This window comes from Schistocerca gregaria, chromosome 1, assembly GCF_023897955.1.
Source record: "Schistocerca gregaria isolate iqSchGreg1 chromosome 1, iqSchGreg1.2, whole genome shotgun sequence".
NCBI lineage: Eukaryota > Metazoa > Arthropoda > Insecta > Orthoptera > Acrididae > Schistocerca > Schistocerca gregaria.
The window spans coordinates 789,840,582-789,858,627 of NC_064920.1; the positions used below are offsets into that span (position 1 = coordinate 789,840,582).

At 42.9% G+C, this 18,046-nt stretch overlaps 1 protein-coding gene across 1 annotated transcript in view; it reads left to right on the plus strand.

Annotated features, from left to right (window-relative positions):
- LOC126269651 (synaptic vesicle glycoprotein 2A-like) overlaps window positions 1-18,046 on the plus strand; it is a 159,362-nt gene that overhangs the window by 63,589 nt on the left and 77,727 nt on the right. Inside the window, exon 4 of the mRNA XM_049974008.1 lies at window positions 12,386-12,547. Coding sequence (XP_049829965.1) covers window positions 12,386-12,547 — 162 coding nt within the window. The remainder of the gene's footprint in view (window positions 1-12,385; window positions 12,548-18,046) is intronic.

The following is an 18,046-nucleotide window of genomic DNA, read 5'->3' on the forward strand; positions in this document are numbered from 1 at the left end:
AAAGAGACTACAGATTTCTGTCACATCCAACTAGAAGCATTTATCGACGATTAAATCCCGCAGGGCCATCAAATTGAGGAGACTTTGGTTGCTACTTTTCACCTGCTGGTCCAAACAGTCCAAGATATTTTCTTTGGAATTACCATCGGGCGATTTAGCGAGCCACTCGAGTTGCTGTAAGGTGCTTGAGTCTTCGTCAGATCTGGAAAGTATGAGGTCAACCATGTTAACTCAGTTGGTGTGATGTTGAAGGACGGGATTGTCCGTGACAAACTCGTCATGAAGACGTTCCACAAAGAGTAATAGTTTTTCACCAAGAATATTGAAACATACATCTGGGCTAATGTTCATGGCAATCTGAATGAGAAGACGCAGGTCATGGTATGTAAAACGCCGGCAAAACTTCCGTGAATCACCTTCGACCTGAACTCCACCCTCCACCCACTGAGGATTAATCGACTCCTAGGGCCACCGGTGCGCTCAGCGCCTTTTATCTCTTGAGAAGAGACAAAATCGCGACTCTTCAAATAATACTGCATACTTCCAGTTAGCTAATGACCAGTTTATGACCTGTTTGGCACAGTGGTGACAAATAGATTTTTGTGGCGCTGTGGCCAAACGCCTTCTGCAAAGTATCCGACTCCAAATATCCATTACATTCATTTCTCTTCGCAATTTTATATCGAAAACGGTTTTATATTGACCTGTTCACAGACAGCAGCAATTCTTCTTGGGTCAGAAGCCGATCGGAACTGGCAAGGAATAATATTCGTCTCCTGTACCTGCTATTTAGGATCTTTTTACAATTACTGATCTTAAGCAAGCTGTGTTACATAGAGGCGAGTGGGGCACCATTCCATGTAGACACATCGGATTGTCTGCTTTGACACCCTAACAAATTGGGGAACTTTATTGTCACGGGCAAATCCAAACACGATAGCTCCTGTCTGCCATTCGTCTCCGCGGCGACCCATGTTACTGCACTGATTCCACGCAACCGACTGAGATTAAAGCACCACTTCATGGCATCAAGTATGCCAGTGGTGCGGGTTCACATGGTCCGCAGTGCTCCAAAGCGACCAGTGCTGTCCTTTAAGGAGGTAACTAATTCTTTGTCCGCTGAGCTTGTGTTTATAGCATACAGAAGACTTCAGTTAGGAGTTTAAGTTTTACATGAAATTTATTCTGGTGTGTGTGTGTGTGCAGCACATGGTCTGTAACAACGTATTTAATGCTCACAACCAAAACTGAGGCGCGTACAGTGATAAGGGGGGATATTGAGTGGTAACTTCCAGGGACAAATTTATTTGCCAGGAATATCGCACAAGATTTTATTGATAACTGTTTACACTCAGTCACAATAGTTTTTAATCAATAAAATAATAAATAAAATTTTTAAATTAACTGAAGAAAATTCAAAACTGGATAACATAATTCGCAGAAGGCTGTCAAAGAAACCAGAAGGCAGTGTAATTTATACAACAATCACTATTTGCCGAGACTGTGCAGTGACATGCTTATAAAGGTTTTAATCCAGGTGTATCCATAATAACAAAACAATTTTGCGAACACGCAAGCAAATTAAAGAAAATACAAGAAAGAACTGATCAATCGAATGCTCTTAATGAAAAGGACGGTCTGTTATACAGAGTGATTCACGAAGATGTGCAAATATTTTAAGATGTTATTCTAGAAGTAAAACTAAAGAAAGAAGTTCATAGGTACGCAAATGTTTAGTTACGGAGTTACGGCTAATAAGAGTTTTTGCCTGAAATTTAGCAACTTCGCTAATATCTAACCATCGCAAAACTGTAAGAGATGAAAGTAAAGCAAGATTTCGATTTATCTGTTATTGGTGTGGTGACTCTAATAAAACATGTATCAGCCGTGTACCTGCAGTAGTTTCCCAGAACATCCAGAGAAGCATAGATTGCTATACAAGTAAATTTGTCTACTTTCCATTAAGAATGTAAAACCGTTTATGTAATTGTTGGCAACCGTTAGCAATTTGTTACAGTCGTTTCCCGATCTTGAAACAAGTTAGTCTTCTGTATTGTTCAGTGAAAGAATATAATAACAACAGTGTATTTAAGTGAAACCACATAGTAACCAGTGTTACCAATTTAGCGACCTTGTCGCTAGAAATGGCGACTTTTGTCTTCGTCCTAGCGACAAAAAAAAAAAAATTAGCAACAAAAATTATTTAGCGACTTATTTGACGACTTTTGGAGTACTGACGACTTTTGAAGTACAAATCAAAACTATTTTGGGCCAATATTTTCATTAACAAAACTAAGATTTTAACTATAGAATAGGTACTGCACTGACTTTGTTCTCGATTTACTAAGTTAAATTAAGTTCTTAGCAGATCATGTAGCATTGTTCAGCATTTAGTACATTTGTGACGACTCAAATCATCTTTACATGTTTTACCTTAAACATGCTTTAAAAGACGTACAAATAGCAATAAAAGCTTCTGAAGGAGAAGACAATGACACTACTAAATTACTAGATACACTTCTCTTTCTCATGCAGCCACTCGGACAAAACATAGTTTTTCCAACTGTTGATTTGTTGACAACACGAGTTCCAAGCAAATGTATGTACGCAAATCCCAACCTTGGCTTTATGTTTGAACAGAAATTGTCTGAGTCAAGTTTGTCTGAAGAAAATAAAGTTTATTTGCGTAAGAGATGCATTCAGTTTAGTCTGAAACTCATAAAAGAAATTCAACAAAGACTGCCAAGTAACGTTACGATCCTGAAAAAAAGTCAGTACTGAATAATGAAGAAACACTAAAAGTGAATAAGAATAATGCTGTAGCGGATGTAGCCAAAGAATTGGGTTTTAGTGGCTATTTCATAGACGGCATGCTGCAAGAATGGCATAATATCAACTTCATTGGGTGGAATAACACTAACTAATACTGTTCGATTTTGGAGTGAGGTCTTGCAGTATAAAAATGCCGCAGGAGAGAATCCTTTCTCTTTGATTTCACAGCTAGCAATGACTGTTCTATGCCTACCGCATTCAAATGCAGAAATAGAAAGAATATTCAGTTCCATGAACATTATAAAAACTAAACAACGTAACAGATTATCGTTAAAGACAATTAATGCTTTGATCTTATTGAGAGACCAGCTGAAGAAACAAAATAAAGATTGTGCATCTTTTGACATACCGTCAGACGTATTGGAGCTTACTGGAACGAAGAAAAGTTACTCTTCTGCGACAAAACCAGTCGAACTGCAACATCATCTTTTGAGCGACGTTCAACACTCTACACAACTACAGTTCTGTCAGAGCATGAAACAGAAGAGTTATTCGATCTTCTGAGTGACAACGATGAATAGCTCACATGCCGGTATGTGTGTATTTTGTAACCTAATTTGAGTTCTTGCTTTCTTTTGTTACAAATATAGTTGTATATTTCTAGTATATTTGACTACTGTGATTGAAACAACAATTTATATATTGCGTCAGTTATGATAACATGTTTATTTTATCAACTCCCGCTTCCCCCCCCCCTCCCCCCCAGCCCCACTGGCTTACTGCGCCATTCACAGCACGAAATTTTCAGTACACCCCTAGTAAAATCAGTTTTAGCGACTTTCTAGCTACTTTTGATATTGAATCTAGCGACTCGGGTTTTTTTGAGTTGGCAACACTGGTAGTAACTGTTGTGTAGTTTGTGGATTATTTATGAAACAGGGATGCCTTTCAAATTTACGACAGGGGAATACGCCAATGTGGTGTTTATTTATGACAAATGCGATGGTAATGTTACGGCTGCAGTTAACGAATATCGTGTGCGTTATCCAACTCCGAGGATTCCGAAAGCACGAACCATTAGCGGAGTATTGCGAATGTTACGGGAGGCAGGTTCTCTACCTAGCGTTCATGATCAGTATGAGCACTCGATACGTGAAGACGATGATGAGGATATTATGGATGCTGTTCAATGTAGCCCGGGTACCAGTACACGACGTATCTCTCAACGATTAGGCATTTCACAGTCTAAGGTACAGTATGGCGTACACTGAAGTACAATAATCTGTATCCTTACCATAAACAAAAAGTGCATCTTTTACATCCGGGAGGTTCTGCCCTTCGCTTGGAGTTGAGCAACCGGTTAAATACTAATCGGAAGTTACACAAATACATTTTATTTACTGATGAGACACAGTTTACTCGAGATGGTATAAAAAATTTACATAGCTGAAGCAAACGCACATGCAACACTGCAACGCAATTTCCAGCAGCAATTTAGCATAAATGTGTGGTGTGCTGTAATCAACACACACTTTATTGGACCATTCATTTTCCCAGGACACCTACAACTCCTTCAAGAAGAAATGTCCCGCTTGCTCGAAGATATTCAACTTGCTACGCGATTGCAAATGTATTTTCAACATGACGGCGCGCCTCCACATTTCACCAACGCCGTTACTACGCATTTAAGTGAACATTTTTCCCAGAAGTGGATTGGTCGCGATGCTAGACGTCTGTGGTCACCCAGAACGTCCAATTTAACACCAGCGGATTTTTGTGTGTGGTGATGGATGAAAGACACAGTTTATGAGGACAAAGTCAATACACGTGAGACATTACTTGGTCGTATTAGGAATGCAATAGACGAAATTAAGAACAACCCTATGAAACTGAAAGGAGCAACATTATGCAATGAACTCGATGGAGACATTTTAGAACATTTATTGTGAATGTATTATGAAATTGTACTATATGTGCTCTGTACAACTTCCTTAACACAGAGGTTTGTTGTTTTCCGGTTTAACATCAGTTCACGTGTGCTTTGGAATTAATAAAAGCAGATTATCTGACATATTCATACAGTTTCAGTTAACGTTATTAATATCATTTTTCCAAAATTAATTTCTCTACAACTTCTGCTGAAAACTTTGTGCAATTGTATGGAATTTAAAAAACAAATTGGGCCAAGTAGTTAATAAATAAAAAAATTACGGAATTACGTCTTTGTTTCTCTGGATGTTCTGGAAAACTACTACAGATACACGTCTGGGACATGTTTTATTAGATTCATCAGATCAATAACAACAAAATAAATGAAAATTGTGCTCTCCTTTAACCTCGTTCAGTTTTGCGATGGCTTCACATTGGCGAAGTTGCTAAATTTTAGGCAAAATCTTTTATTAACTTAACTCCGTAACTAAACATTTGTGGACCTGTGTTTATATGAACTTTTTGCTTTAGTCTTACTTCTAGAATAACATGTTAAAATATTTGCTTATCTTCGTGAATCACCCTGTAGAATTAAATTGTGCAAGGAACGCTGTTTTAAACAAATGTAAATTCTAGGAAATGTCACTGAAATGCGAGATTACTCAAACTGCGCAGGAGCCAACTTAAAGTGTTAAGAGATTACGTTCTGAACGTAAAGAATAAAACAGGAACACCAAAGTCGGCGAAATGCCATGTTTCAGAGATCTGAATGTTAAATGCCTTACGTAAACAAGGGTAAATAGTAACATTAATTTTATTTCAACTGAAAGGGCGTTCAGAATCCTGTCATTATAGATTACTCCCGCCCTTTTGTGACAATTCGAAACTTACAGTGAACTACCTCACTCAGAGTCAATAGCTTTTCATGAGCTAATCCGCTCTACCAATGTCAAATTAATTGGGTTTGAATGGCCGTTCAGCAAAGCCCTGAAAGCAACCGTAATTACAGCTCAGATAACAGTGACCAGTACTACACAACATAAAATAAACAACTAAACACAGGCTTAAAGAATACTAACAATGCAAATATTTATTTATACAACCATGGCGTAAATTTTGTTCATGAACACTAATGTGAATAATACTTACACAGGTGTGTTCGAAAACCTGTTACACTTCATCATTGTGCATCTAGAAATGCTTAAAGCAAATCTCATTCACATAATATTATTGAAAACCCTGAAGTCAGAAGGCGTCGTAAAGAAATTACAAAGGCCAGAAAACTACGGCACACACATGCAAGAAAATAACCAAAACTGGTGGCTCTTTCAGAAAAATGAGTACAAAATCACAACGATTAAATAGATCAGAAAGAAAAAACGGAAGATCTATTTTGTGAGGCTACATACAAATTTTCAGCAGGCACGCTTGGTGCAATGATGGTCAGGTCCAATCAGTTTCACATATATCTTAATTGTGAGGATATTATCGAATGAGATAATTTTGACTATACGAAAATCAAAATTGCCATATACTTAAAGAATCTTTAAAAGGTACCACTTTACAGAGAACAATTACAAAAAAGGTAACGCTTTACAGAGGACAAGTATAATTACGATTCATTTGAGTACTGCACAGGTTTTTATTACTATTGTTCCATCGCCCTAACATATTAACATCGGCGTATAATGATCAGCTCCGAATTAGTGAGTAAATCAATATATTTAATACAGTGAATACCAAATCAGCATGTACAGAGACTGTTCATTGCAGATAAACATTTTTGTTGCTAGTATGAGCAGATAATTCTAAGAGTTCGTATGAATTCAGTATAATACCCAAAACATTTTGTCTACAGCTAGGCGTATATAAACTAAAAAAGGACTTCATCTACAAACACTCAACAGATTTTTAACAAAATACCCCAATAAAACAGTAAAAGCTGTACCAGGTAGAAACTCAGACATTTCTAAAGCCATATCATATGTAGATTTAGCACTAATTCGTATGATTTATATAACGTTTGGTTATAGTAGTACTTAATCACGTTATCCAGGAATAAGTAAACTTTTGTATGGTGTATGGTGAGCGGAGGTGGGGGATCTTACTGATCTTATACATATTGTCATTTTTGTCTGTGCCGACATCTACCTACCAGCCTTATCAATACAGCTAATCTGCTGACAGCATGGCGATGAATATTCCATCTATTTCGGGCGTGCATTAGGATTATTTTTAATTCATGTTCCAGTATTTCGCCTGACAACCTTTCTGCCATTCTGAAGGTCGCTTGCAGGTTTTTGAATCACTTGACACACTGTGGAATAGGCGCGCATGCGTCAGAGATAACACTGTCGGTAACAACTGGGTCAGAGATAGAGGCGTTTAAAAGTGCAACAAAGCAAGCGCAGAATCAATTAATTAGCAGTGGCCAGGCGGGGTAGCCCCGCGGTCTTGGTCGCTTTGCCACGGTTCTCGCGGCTGCCCCCGTCGGAGGTTCGAGTCCCCCCTCAGGCATGGGTGTATGTGTTGTCCTTAGCGTAAGTTAGTTTAAGTTAGATTAAGTAGTGTGTAAGCCTAGGGACCGATGACCTCAGCAGTTTGGTCCCATAGTAACTTACCAGCAAGTTCACTGTGCTTACGAAGGGTCTTGTTGCTAATTACGAATGGCAGGAAGACTTAGAATATTTCCTTTGAGAGCGCAGCAGAGCAGGTTGTAAGCAAATTGTATTTTCACAGCTTCCTTTACCTCTGAATCCCAGTAGAATGGGCTGTGGCAAGTGTCTTAACTTTACTGTAATCCATGGAACGGCCAGTGGAATTACGATGTTCAGTCATTGCTGATTTATTAGGTTGTAGAAGGTGGAGTGTATCGCCGCTGTTCAATGTAATGTTCTTTTACAGTGTGTGTTGTTTGTCCTATACCTTTGACTGACGCTCTTGATACCAACAGTGTTGTCTCTGAGACATGCGCGTTTACTCCACTGTGTGTAAAGTAATTTAAAAACTTGCTAACGACTTCACCTGACAGCGGCAGAACGGTTGTCAGACGAAATATCGGAACACAATTAAACATATCCAGGATGCATACCGAAAAATGATGGAAACGTCGATCCGCCGGGAATACTTCAAGAAACACATAGCGATGAATGTTTTTCCTACGGCCTACCTTCTGAAGCGATGTTCCGCGCTATGCGTGTACGATGTATAGGACACTTAGAAAACGTCGTTCTAGGCATCCATGACGTCATCTCTCAACAAGACAACTCAAGCCCACATATTTCCCGTGGTCTCTGTGTTCCACTCTTTTATTAGACAGCGTGAACAAATCTTTCACCCACAGAAAACATCTGGTCATGTCAGTCATTGTCTCTGATGAACTGTGATGTATCTGAGGCAACATGGCGGTGCCTACCTGTATCTGTCACCGAAGATCAGTCTTACTCGATACCCAACAGGATTAGAGACACTGATTTCTTAGGCTGTAGAAGGGGGAGTTTCTGACAGAGGTGGCTGCTCTGTGTACCAAACTTTTCACCCTTACACCCACAAATCACATACTAATTCAATCATGTATTCTTGCCGCTAAATTGTATACACAAAATAAGTTGATTTTAGTTATATGCTTTGCTTTCTGGTGTTGCAGTTATAATGGACAGCAGTAAATCGGTTATTTATGACCTTACTTAATACTACGTGAGAATTTTCTGCATTGCAATCTAAAAAACTTGAGCAATAATCCGCGTTCTGGCCTTGAAGGATCATGGGGACCGAACGATCGTCCTGTCTCCCTCTATCAATGACGTCCTTGGAGCAGCAGTCTAAGACAATGACATTATCAAGCGTAGATCTGCCGTTAAGCTGCCTAGGTCGCTTAAGAAGTCATGCAGTAGGTGCAGAACGACTTCACAGATTACAACGTAATGCGTTTCAGAACTACAGACTACAGTAGTCTGTCATCTCTTGCTGCGAAGACGTCTGGTAACGTTCTTGTCCTTGTGCTACCTTTGCACCTGGATCTCTGAAGACGGAAGTAATTCCGAAACGCGTCACGTTGTGATGAATAAAGTCATTTTTCGCCTGTTGCATGATTTTTTTATACGCCCTAGCCAGTTAGCAGCAGATCGACGCATAATTACTAGAATTGTCGCTAGCCTCCTATGTGAATGTTACTCCTTCATTACAGTGACATAACGTCCGAGTGTAATGGATGACGTTCTCACATAGAGTGAGGCGGTGCAGTGGTTAAAGCAGTGAACTCACATTCGAAAGGAACGATGTGTGAATTCCCTCTCAAACATAGGTTTAACGAGTAGTTCCTTCATCTAAATTTGCATGTCTACTCTGTAATTCGCGCCTAACTGCCTGCGAGAGGGTTCATCGAAACACTTTCAAGTTATTCCTCTGCCGTTCCGCTACCGAAGAGCGCATGGGAAAAACAAGCACTTCCCCTTTTTTGGTGCAAGCTCCGATTTCTCTTATTTTATAATACGATGATTATTTACGTGGATTAATGTCAACAAAATATTGTGGCATTCGGAGGAGAAGTTAGTGATTGAAATTTCGTGAAAAGATCTCGTAGGAACGGAAAACGTCATAATTTTAATAACTGCCACTCCTATTCTCGAGAAACGTGTCCGTGACACAGTCTCCCACATTTCGCGATAATACAAAACGAGCTGCCCTTCTACATCAACATGATTACTCTGCTATTTACAATTAAGTGCCTGGCAGAGGGTTCAATGAACCACCTTCACGCTGTCTCCCCACAGTTCTACTCTTGGACGGTGCGCGGGAAAAACGAACACAAATTTTTCTGTGCGAGCCCTGATTTCTCTTATTTTATTGTGATGATCATTTATCCCTCCTAATAGGTGAGTGGCAACAGAATTTTTTCGTAACCGCAGGAGAAAACTGGTGATTGAAATTTCATAAGAAGATCCCGTCGCAACAAAAAACGCCTTTGTTTTAATGATTGCCACTCCAATTCACGCATCGTGTCTGTGTCACTATCTCCTCTATTTCGCGATAATACAAAACGAGATGCCCTTCATTGCACTTTTTCGATGTCATCCGTCGGTCCCACCTGATGCGGATCCCACATCGCACAGCAATACTCCAGAATATGGCGGACAAGCGTAGTGTAAGCAGTCCCTTTGGTAGACCTGTTGCACCTTCTAAGTGTTCTGCCAATGAATGGCAGTCCTTGGTTTGCTCTACCCACAATATTATTTATGTGATCGTTCAATTTCGGTTATTTGTAATTGTAATCCCTAAGTATTTAGCCGAATTTACAGCCCTCATATTTGTGTGACTTATCGCGTAATTGAACTTTATCTGATTTCTTTTAGTACTCATGTCAATAACTTCACACTTTTCCGTATTCAGGGTCAATTGCCGCTTTTTGCACCATACAGATATCTTATCTAAATCATTTTGGAAGTGGTTTTGATCATCTGATGACCTTACAAAGCGGTAAATGACAACATCATCTGCAATCTAAGACGGCTACTCAGATGGTCTCCTATGTCGGCAATATAGACCAGGAGCAATAGAGGCCCTGTAACACTTCCTTGGGGAACGGCGTTTATTGCTTCTGCTTTACTCGATGACTTTCCGTATATTGAGCTTTTTCGATATCCCCCATCTATTCTATTTGGTAAGGTCTCATAAAGCACAGCAATACACTGGCAAAGAACGAACAAGAGTAGGGTGGACAGTTTCTTTAGTAGACCTCCTGCATCTTCTAAGTTTTCTGACAATCAAACATAGTTTTTGATTCACCTTCCTGACGAAATTATCTGTCCAACTTAAGTTGTTCGTAACTGTAAACTCTAGGCATTTAGTTTATTCTGACAATCTTTAGATTTATGTGGTTTATTGTTTAATTGATTTTTAACGAATTTACTTTATTATTCTACTCACACAGCTTTTCACACCATACAGATATCTTTTCTTTTGATGACTTAATAGACGGTAAATGATAGCATCCATTTTCAGTCTACGAGGGCTGCTCAGATTGTCTCCTAAATCGTTTATATAAATTAGCAACAGTAGAGGGCCTATAACGCATCCGTGGGGAACGCCAGATATTAGTTCTGTTTTACTCGATGGATTTCCGTCTATTATTACGATATGACTGGAGGTCACTAATCCAGTCGGACACCTGAGACAATAATTCACAGCCACGCAATTTGATTAGAAGTCGCTTCTGAGGAACGGTGACAAAAGCCTTCTGGAAATCTAAATGTATGGAATCATTTGAGATTCCCCGAATGATATTTTCTGAAGCCGTCTTGAGTGCGTGTCAACAGACCGTTTTCTTGGAGGTAATAACTGATGTTCGAACACAGTATATATTCCAAAATCCTACTGGGAATCGACAACAGTGATATTGGCCAATAACCGATAGAATTACTCCTAATTACTTTCTTGAGAATTGGCGTTGTCTATGCAGCTTAGCAGTCTTTAGATACGTATCATTCGTTGGGCACGGGGTTGTATATGATGGGTAAGTATGGATCTATTGTAGGAGTAGCAGCATACTGTCAAAGATTCTACGAGGGTCACTCCAAAAGAAATACACACTATTTTTAATGCATCTTTTATTCTACGTGTTTGAAAGTTTTACAGTGTGTAAATACATCCTTCAGGAACAATATTTTCATTTTCCACATAATTTCCATCCCTCTCAACTGTCTTACGCCATCTTGGAACCAGCACCTGTATACTCGCACAGTAAAATTCTGGACCAACGTGTTGGAGCCACTGTTTGGCAGAGTGCACAAGGGAGTCATCATCTTCAAACCTTGTTCCACGAAGAGAGTCTTTCAGTTTCCCAAAGAGATGATAGTCACATGAAGTCAGGTCAGGACTGTAAGACGGGTGTTTCAGTGTTGTCCATTTCTTTGTGAACCACTGTCAACATCCTGGGAGCCCACCTGGCACAAACCTTTTTTAACGCCAACACTTTCAGTATTCTGCAAACACTTCCTTCCCCTATCCCAACGTAGCGTGTCAATTCGTTCGCTGTGATGTGTCTGTCAGCAGTCACCAATTCGTTAACTCTCTGCACATTGTCTGGAGCGTGTGCAGTACGAGGCCTGCCGCTGCGAGGACAATCCTCAATACTGCCGTGCCCGCTTTCATCACGCAACCTGCTTGTCCACCGACTAACTGTACTGCGATCGACAACAGCATTTCCATACACCTTTTTCAACCTCTTGTGGATGTTTCCCACTGTATGGTTTTCACAGCACAGGAATTCTATGACAGCACGTTGCTTCTGACGAATGTCAAGTGTAGCAGCCATCTTGAAGACATGTTGTGATGGCGCCACTCACGGGAACAGGTTGAACTAAGTTTGAAAACAAGCGGGAAGGATGACATTATACACTGTAAAACTTTCACACGTGCAGAATGAAAACTGTATTTTTACAAAAATAGCGTGCATTTCCTTTGGAGTGACCTTCGTAAATGGTGCACAGTCTGGACCGGAAGACGTACCTTCATTGGTTTAAGCAGTGTCGCTGCTCTGAGGATATCTACTTCTAAGTCACTCATATTGACAGCTCTTCTTGATTCAAATTCTGTATATCTACTTCCGGACTTCGTCGCTGCCTGGAAGCTCTGTAAGCTGTTGGAAGAGAGGCGTGACCACTGGGGGGTGTGTGTGTGTGCGCAGGACAGGGCCGCTTCCACTGGGTGCTGCAGCTGGTGTGCGGCGTGTGCCTGGCCACCACCCTGGTGACGATGCTCAGCACGGGCTACGCGCTGCCCTACGCCCAGTGCGACCTCCGGCTCGCCACGCAGGACAAGGGCGTTCTCAACGCTATCTGCTATATCGGTGAGTACCGCTACCGCAGGCCGTGGAGCGTCGGAGTGTGTCAAGACCGTCTACGCTGGTACTAAACTCTATGTGAGTGATATTTGAAGGGTATCCTTTTGTAGTTTCCACGGTATTTTCGTGCAAGTTTTCTAGCGATCAAACAAATGCTAATGTCTCGATCATAATCGCAAATTGTCGCATCCAAAGAATACACTCCTATAACAATGGAAAAGAAAAATGATAATTTTGTAATAATAAATGAAAACCACCAGTTTGCTATTGTTCTACAATATTACTTTTATTGCTAACCGGTTTTCGGCTTACAAGGACATCTTCTGAAGATAATTATGTATTTCAATTTTGTATTTTAATGTTTTTCTACATTACTGAGATCTCTGCAAATAAAGAACATTTATTAAATATCCATCGCTTTAAATGATTGCATCAAGTCAATCATCAATTCTTCAAAATGACAGTCGCAATCGCACTATTTATTTTGCTGCCAACCGGTTTCAGCCAGCGATGGGGTCATCTTCAGGGCAATTTACACAATTTGGTCGCTCGCTGGAGTCGTCACCCTGCCTACAGGCATCACGGGTTGAAACCGGATGGCAGCAAAATACACTCCTGGAAATTGAAATAAGAACACCGTGAATACATTGTCCTAGGAAGGGGAAACTTTATTGACACATTCCTGTGGTCAGATACATCACATGATCACACTGACAGAACCACAGCCACATAGACACAGGCAACAGAGCATGCACAATGTCGGCACTAGTACAGTGTATATCCACCTTTCGCAGAAATACAGGCTGCTATTCTCCCATGGAGACGATCGAAGAGATGCTGGATGTAGTCCTGTGGAACGGCTTGACGTGCCATTTCCACCTGGCGCCTCAGTTGGACCAGCGTTCGTGCTGGACGTGCAGACCGTATGAGACGACGCTTCATCCAGTCCCAAACATGTTCAATGGGGGACAGATCCGGAGATCTTGCTGGCCAGGGTAGTTGACTTACACCTTCTAGAGCACGTTGGGTGGCACGGGATACAAGCGGACGTGCACTGTCCTGTTGAAACAGCAAGTTCCCTTGCCGGTCTAGGAATGGTAGAACGATGGGTTCGATGACGGTTTGGATGTACCGTGCACTATTCAGTGCCCCTCGACGACCACCAGAGGTGTGCGGCCAGTGTAGGAGATCGCTCCCCACACCATGATGCCGAGTGTTGGCCCTGTGTGCCTCGGTCGTATGCAGTCCTGATTGTGGCGCTCACCTGCACGGCGCCAAACACGCATCCGACCATCATTGGCACCAAGGCAGAAGCGACTCTCATCGCTGAAGACGACACGTCTCCATTCGTCCCTCCATTCACGCCTGTCGCGACACCACTGGAGGCGGGCTGCACGATGTTGGGGAGTGAGCGGAAGACGGCCTAACGGTGTGCGGGACCGTAGCCCAGCTTCATGGAGACGGTTGCGAATGGTCCTCGCCGATACCCCAGGAGCAACAGTGTCCCTAATTTGCTGGGAAGTTGCGGTGCGGTCCCCTACGGCACTGCGTAGGATCCTACGGTCTTGGCGGGCATCCGTGCGTCGCTGCGGTCCAGTCCCAGGTCGACGGGCACGTGCAACTTCCGCCGACCACTGGCGACAACATCGATGTACTGTGGAGACCTCACGCCCCACGCGTTGAGCAATTCGGCGGTACGTCCACCCGGCCTCCCGCATGCCCACTATACGCCCTCGCTCAAAGTCCGTCAACTGCACATACGGTTCACGTCCACGCTGTCGCGGCATGCTACCAGTGTTAAAGACTGCGATGGAGCTCCGTATGCCACGGCAAACTGGCTGACACTGACGGTGGCGGAGCACAAATGCTGCGCAGCTAGCGCCATTCGACGGCCAACACCGCGTTTCCTGGTGTGTCCGCTGTGCCGTGCGTGTGATCATTGCTTGTACAGCCCTCTCGCAGTGTCCGGAGCAAGTATGGTGGGTCTGACACACCGGTGTCAATGTGTTCTTTTTTCCATTTCCAGGAGTGTAAATAATGCAATCGTGACTGTCATTTTGAACAATTGATTATAAGTAAATTAATCGCTGTTATCTCCATATAGCTATGTTGTAAAAAAAAATCAATCATCGTTTGGTAACGTCCGACCGCGTAAAAGATGTTCATTGAGATTTTCGTACATATAATTGTTACATGGAAATAATCAGGTTCGTATTGTATTCAAAGAGCACAAAACACTTGTTCGTTCAGTTACAAAAACATCCCAACATCAACTTGTTTAAAACGGACAGAAAACTAAACCCACATATTAAGTGAAACGGCAGAAGTGAAAGGTAATTGTTTCTAAGAAAGTTGCACACTCCCTAGAATGTAATAACGTTATTACTGAACGGATAATATATAATTTACGAAAGTTACTTCTAGTTCAGGCAACGGCCAGAAGAAGAAGAATAACGAACGAGGCAAAGAGGAATAAATGACATTTAGCTGCCAGTGGCCATTGATTCACGTCAATGGAGAAGTTGGAAATTTGAGCTGAAGAGGGATACCCATCCGGGTGTTCTGCTCACAAGGCAAATACTCTGACCAGTAAGCTATCTCAGCCTATCAGAAGGCTACTGACGTAGTGCTGCTTCCCATTCTCCTCATTACTCACGACGTTCAGACGATTCCCGAAAGAGTTCGAACATGTAATTGAAATGAGTCTTGCCAATGATCCTTCCAGTGCACATGCACACCATGTTCGAACCCTTGCGAGAATCGGTGAAACGCCGCAAGTAGTAAGTATCATGGGCATGTGTGGGTAAGTTGAGAATTTGGGTCTGACGTGAGGTATCCCAGGATAGTCCGTGCAGTTGGTCTGACCACTGTGTCCAAATGGCTTAGTGGTAACAATCGCCTTCCGTCCGTGATCGCCTGCGGACCTGCTTCAGGCATCGGGTACCGCTCCGCTTACGGAGTTGTTTACTACTGCGTCGCGATATTCGTGTTGTATAGCGCCCATCAACATTATACTCCATGGCCCACTCTTACCGCCGAGAGACACTTAAAGTTACATTCCAAACCGAATATGAACTCCAGGCGCTTAAGAAATCGAACAATTCATTCGCGACCAGTGATAGATATTCACTTCTCTATCACCAGCAGCATTGTCTACATTAAAATAACGACAGACGCGCTGACGTAGTTCGACAACACGCACACGGACTAAAATTCAAACAGTACGACGGGCGTATTGAGGTAACGATGGACCACGCTGGTTTCGGTCTTCGAACAATTCGGGTGTTTGAGCTCTCTTTCGAAGTGCCGCAAGATGTGGTCATTGATGCCTTTCGATCCTATGACAACGCTGTGGGCTACATCACGGAAAAATGGCAGACGTTCACAATATACCATGTGTTAAATGGTGTCCGAGAAATCACGGTAGAACTCTCAAAACACGTACCATCACATCTGCTGACGGGTGGCGTGCGAACCATCGACATATATGATGACCAACTGCAGGCATGGGCAGGATATCGACAAGAGCGTCACGTTAGGTTCGATTTCTCCATTGCTGTTTGCCCCAGATCCCTTCCAGTGACGCACCTCACAAAACGACAGTCACTTCTCTACCAGACACCTACGGCTTGGCCATGTGCAACTCGGATGCGTCACTTCAGTATACTCCTATGTCGCACGAGCACTCTCCCTCGGAAGTGACGGTGTGGACGAGACCTCGTCAGCACCATCTCCTCTGATGGCGACGAGAATAGCAACACTCCAGAGTTCGATGGACGGCCCGCTTGCCACGATGCACATCGAACCGAGTGTGCTGCCTACCCCCACTTTCCTTCAGATGGGCACAACATTGGACAATGAACAGCCGCATTCCGAAACAGAACAGCACCTCTGGGAGCAGCAGTCGTCCTGAAAACAGAAGAAGCTAAGTACACGGTCTCCAATGACACACTCCTTCATAAGGTATCATAATTAGTGGACCAGATACCAGATAGCGATCTGCTTTTGAGCACCCCGACGACAGAAATGCACTCCTGATGTTCTGTCTGGGGAGCATCTTTTCGACCACCTGCAATCCCACCTGACGACGACGGATCCCTTGGAAGGATGTTCCCAACTCCCATCATGGCAGCGTCACCAGCCCTCGATGGACGCGACGACTGCCACTTGTTTCGATCTCCTGGGATGATGATGTCGACAATGGAGTAGATTAGGGTGCTGGCCCACCTGTCTGGGAACCAGAGACACCATTTACACTACTGATGTCGACATTGCCCCGCTGCAAGAAGTGATCGCCACTGATATCTATGCTCCCACTTGCTACATGATCCACATCTCACATGCCTCTGACAATGGTAGTGGAGCCGCCATCGTCCTCCATGCAGGAGTCTTCGCTGAGGAAGTAGTGTACCTTCCTAATGCTAGGGGTATGGCCTGCACGCTGCTCAGCGTCTGCATCCTAAATGTATATATACCATCTATCTCCAATCGACATCGCAAATAGCACACCTTCTTTGCTGAAGCGATAACACGGCTTTTTGAAGGTTGCCTGAATGATATGGTCCTTGGTGGGGGCATCAGTTCCACAAAAGGGCCTACTGTGGAACTTCCCAACATTTCCCGTGTGTTGCCGTCTTTGCCATCATTATCGACACATAGACAAAGGTTCATGGCAATCACGTTGTTTTCACGTACTACGTGGTCCCTCTGTCGATGATGTCACCCTGCCTTGTCATCCACCCTATAGTGATGCCTCTTCTGGGCAAAACTGGCTCTACACAGGGCATTGATGGGCTATGCCAAAGATATCAAGGCTTGGCATGCGAGCACCATGGACTTTTATTACATGACAGTATGTGACTGCACTTTGATGGCATTCTCTCCCATCCTTCAGGTGACAGTGTATCACGCTGAAGTGCGGATCATTTCACTCATATGATGACACTTGGTAGGTACCCTTGTCAGGTCCCACACCCATGACCATATGTCTCAAGATATGCCGTTGATGTAACACCTCCTCCAAGAACGCTTGGGTCGACGTCGAGGTCTCATGCACAGCCTCACTGATGCAGCAGAATTATATATACTACATAATGTGCCACTGGTAACGCTTTCCACTCCCATTTCTCCGAGCTGTGTGCTGCCTTCCCACATCACCCAACTTTAATTGAGGAGATAGTGGCACTCACTGTAAAAGCCATCCCAGAGGATGTGCCTGAAGGACTTCAGGAAGACGTGACCATCGATGAAGTCCTAGATACTATAAAGGTGGGAGCCACCAATAAGTCGCCCAGGCCTGATGCCTCCCCCTCAAATCTTGCAAGTGTTTTTAGCTATCTGTTGGTACCTGCTTGGACGGTCATCTGTCGTGAACTGATGTCTCCAAGACAACGATCCCATCCACCTTCCTTGATGGGGTCATTATCCCTGTCCCTAAACCGCATGAGTGATCGTGGTCATGTGATTACTGGCGAATCACGCTACTCAACAGTGACATTGGAATTT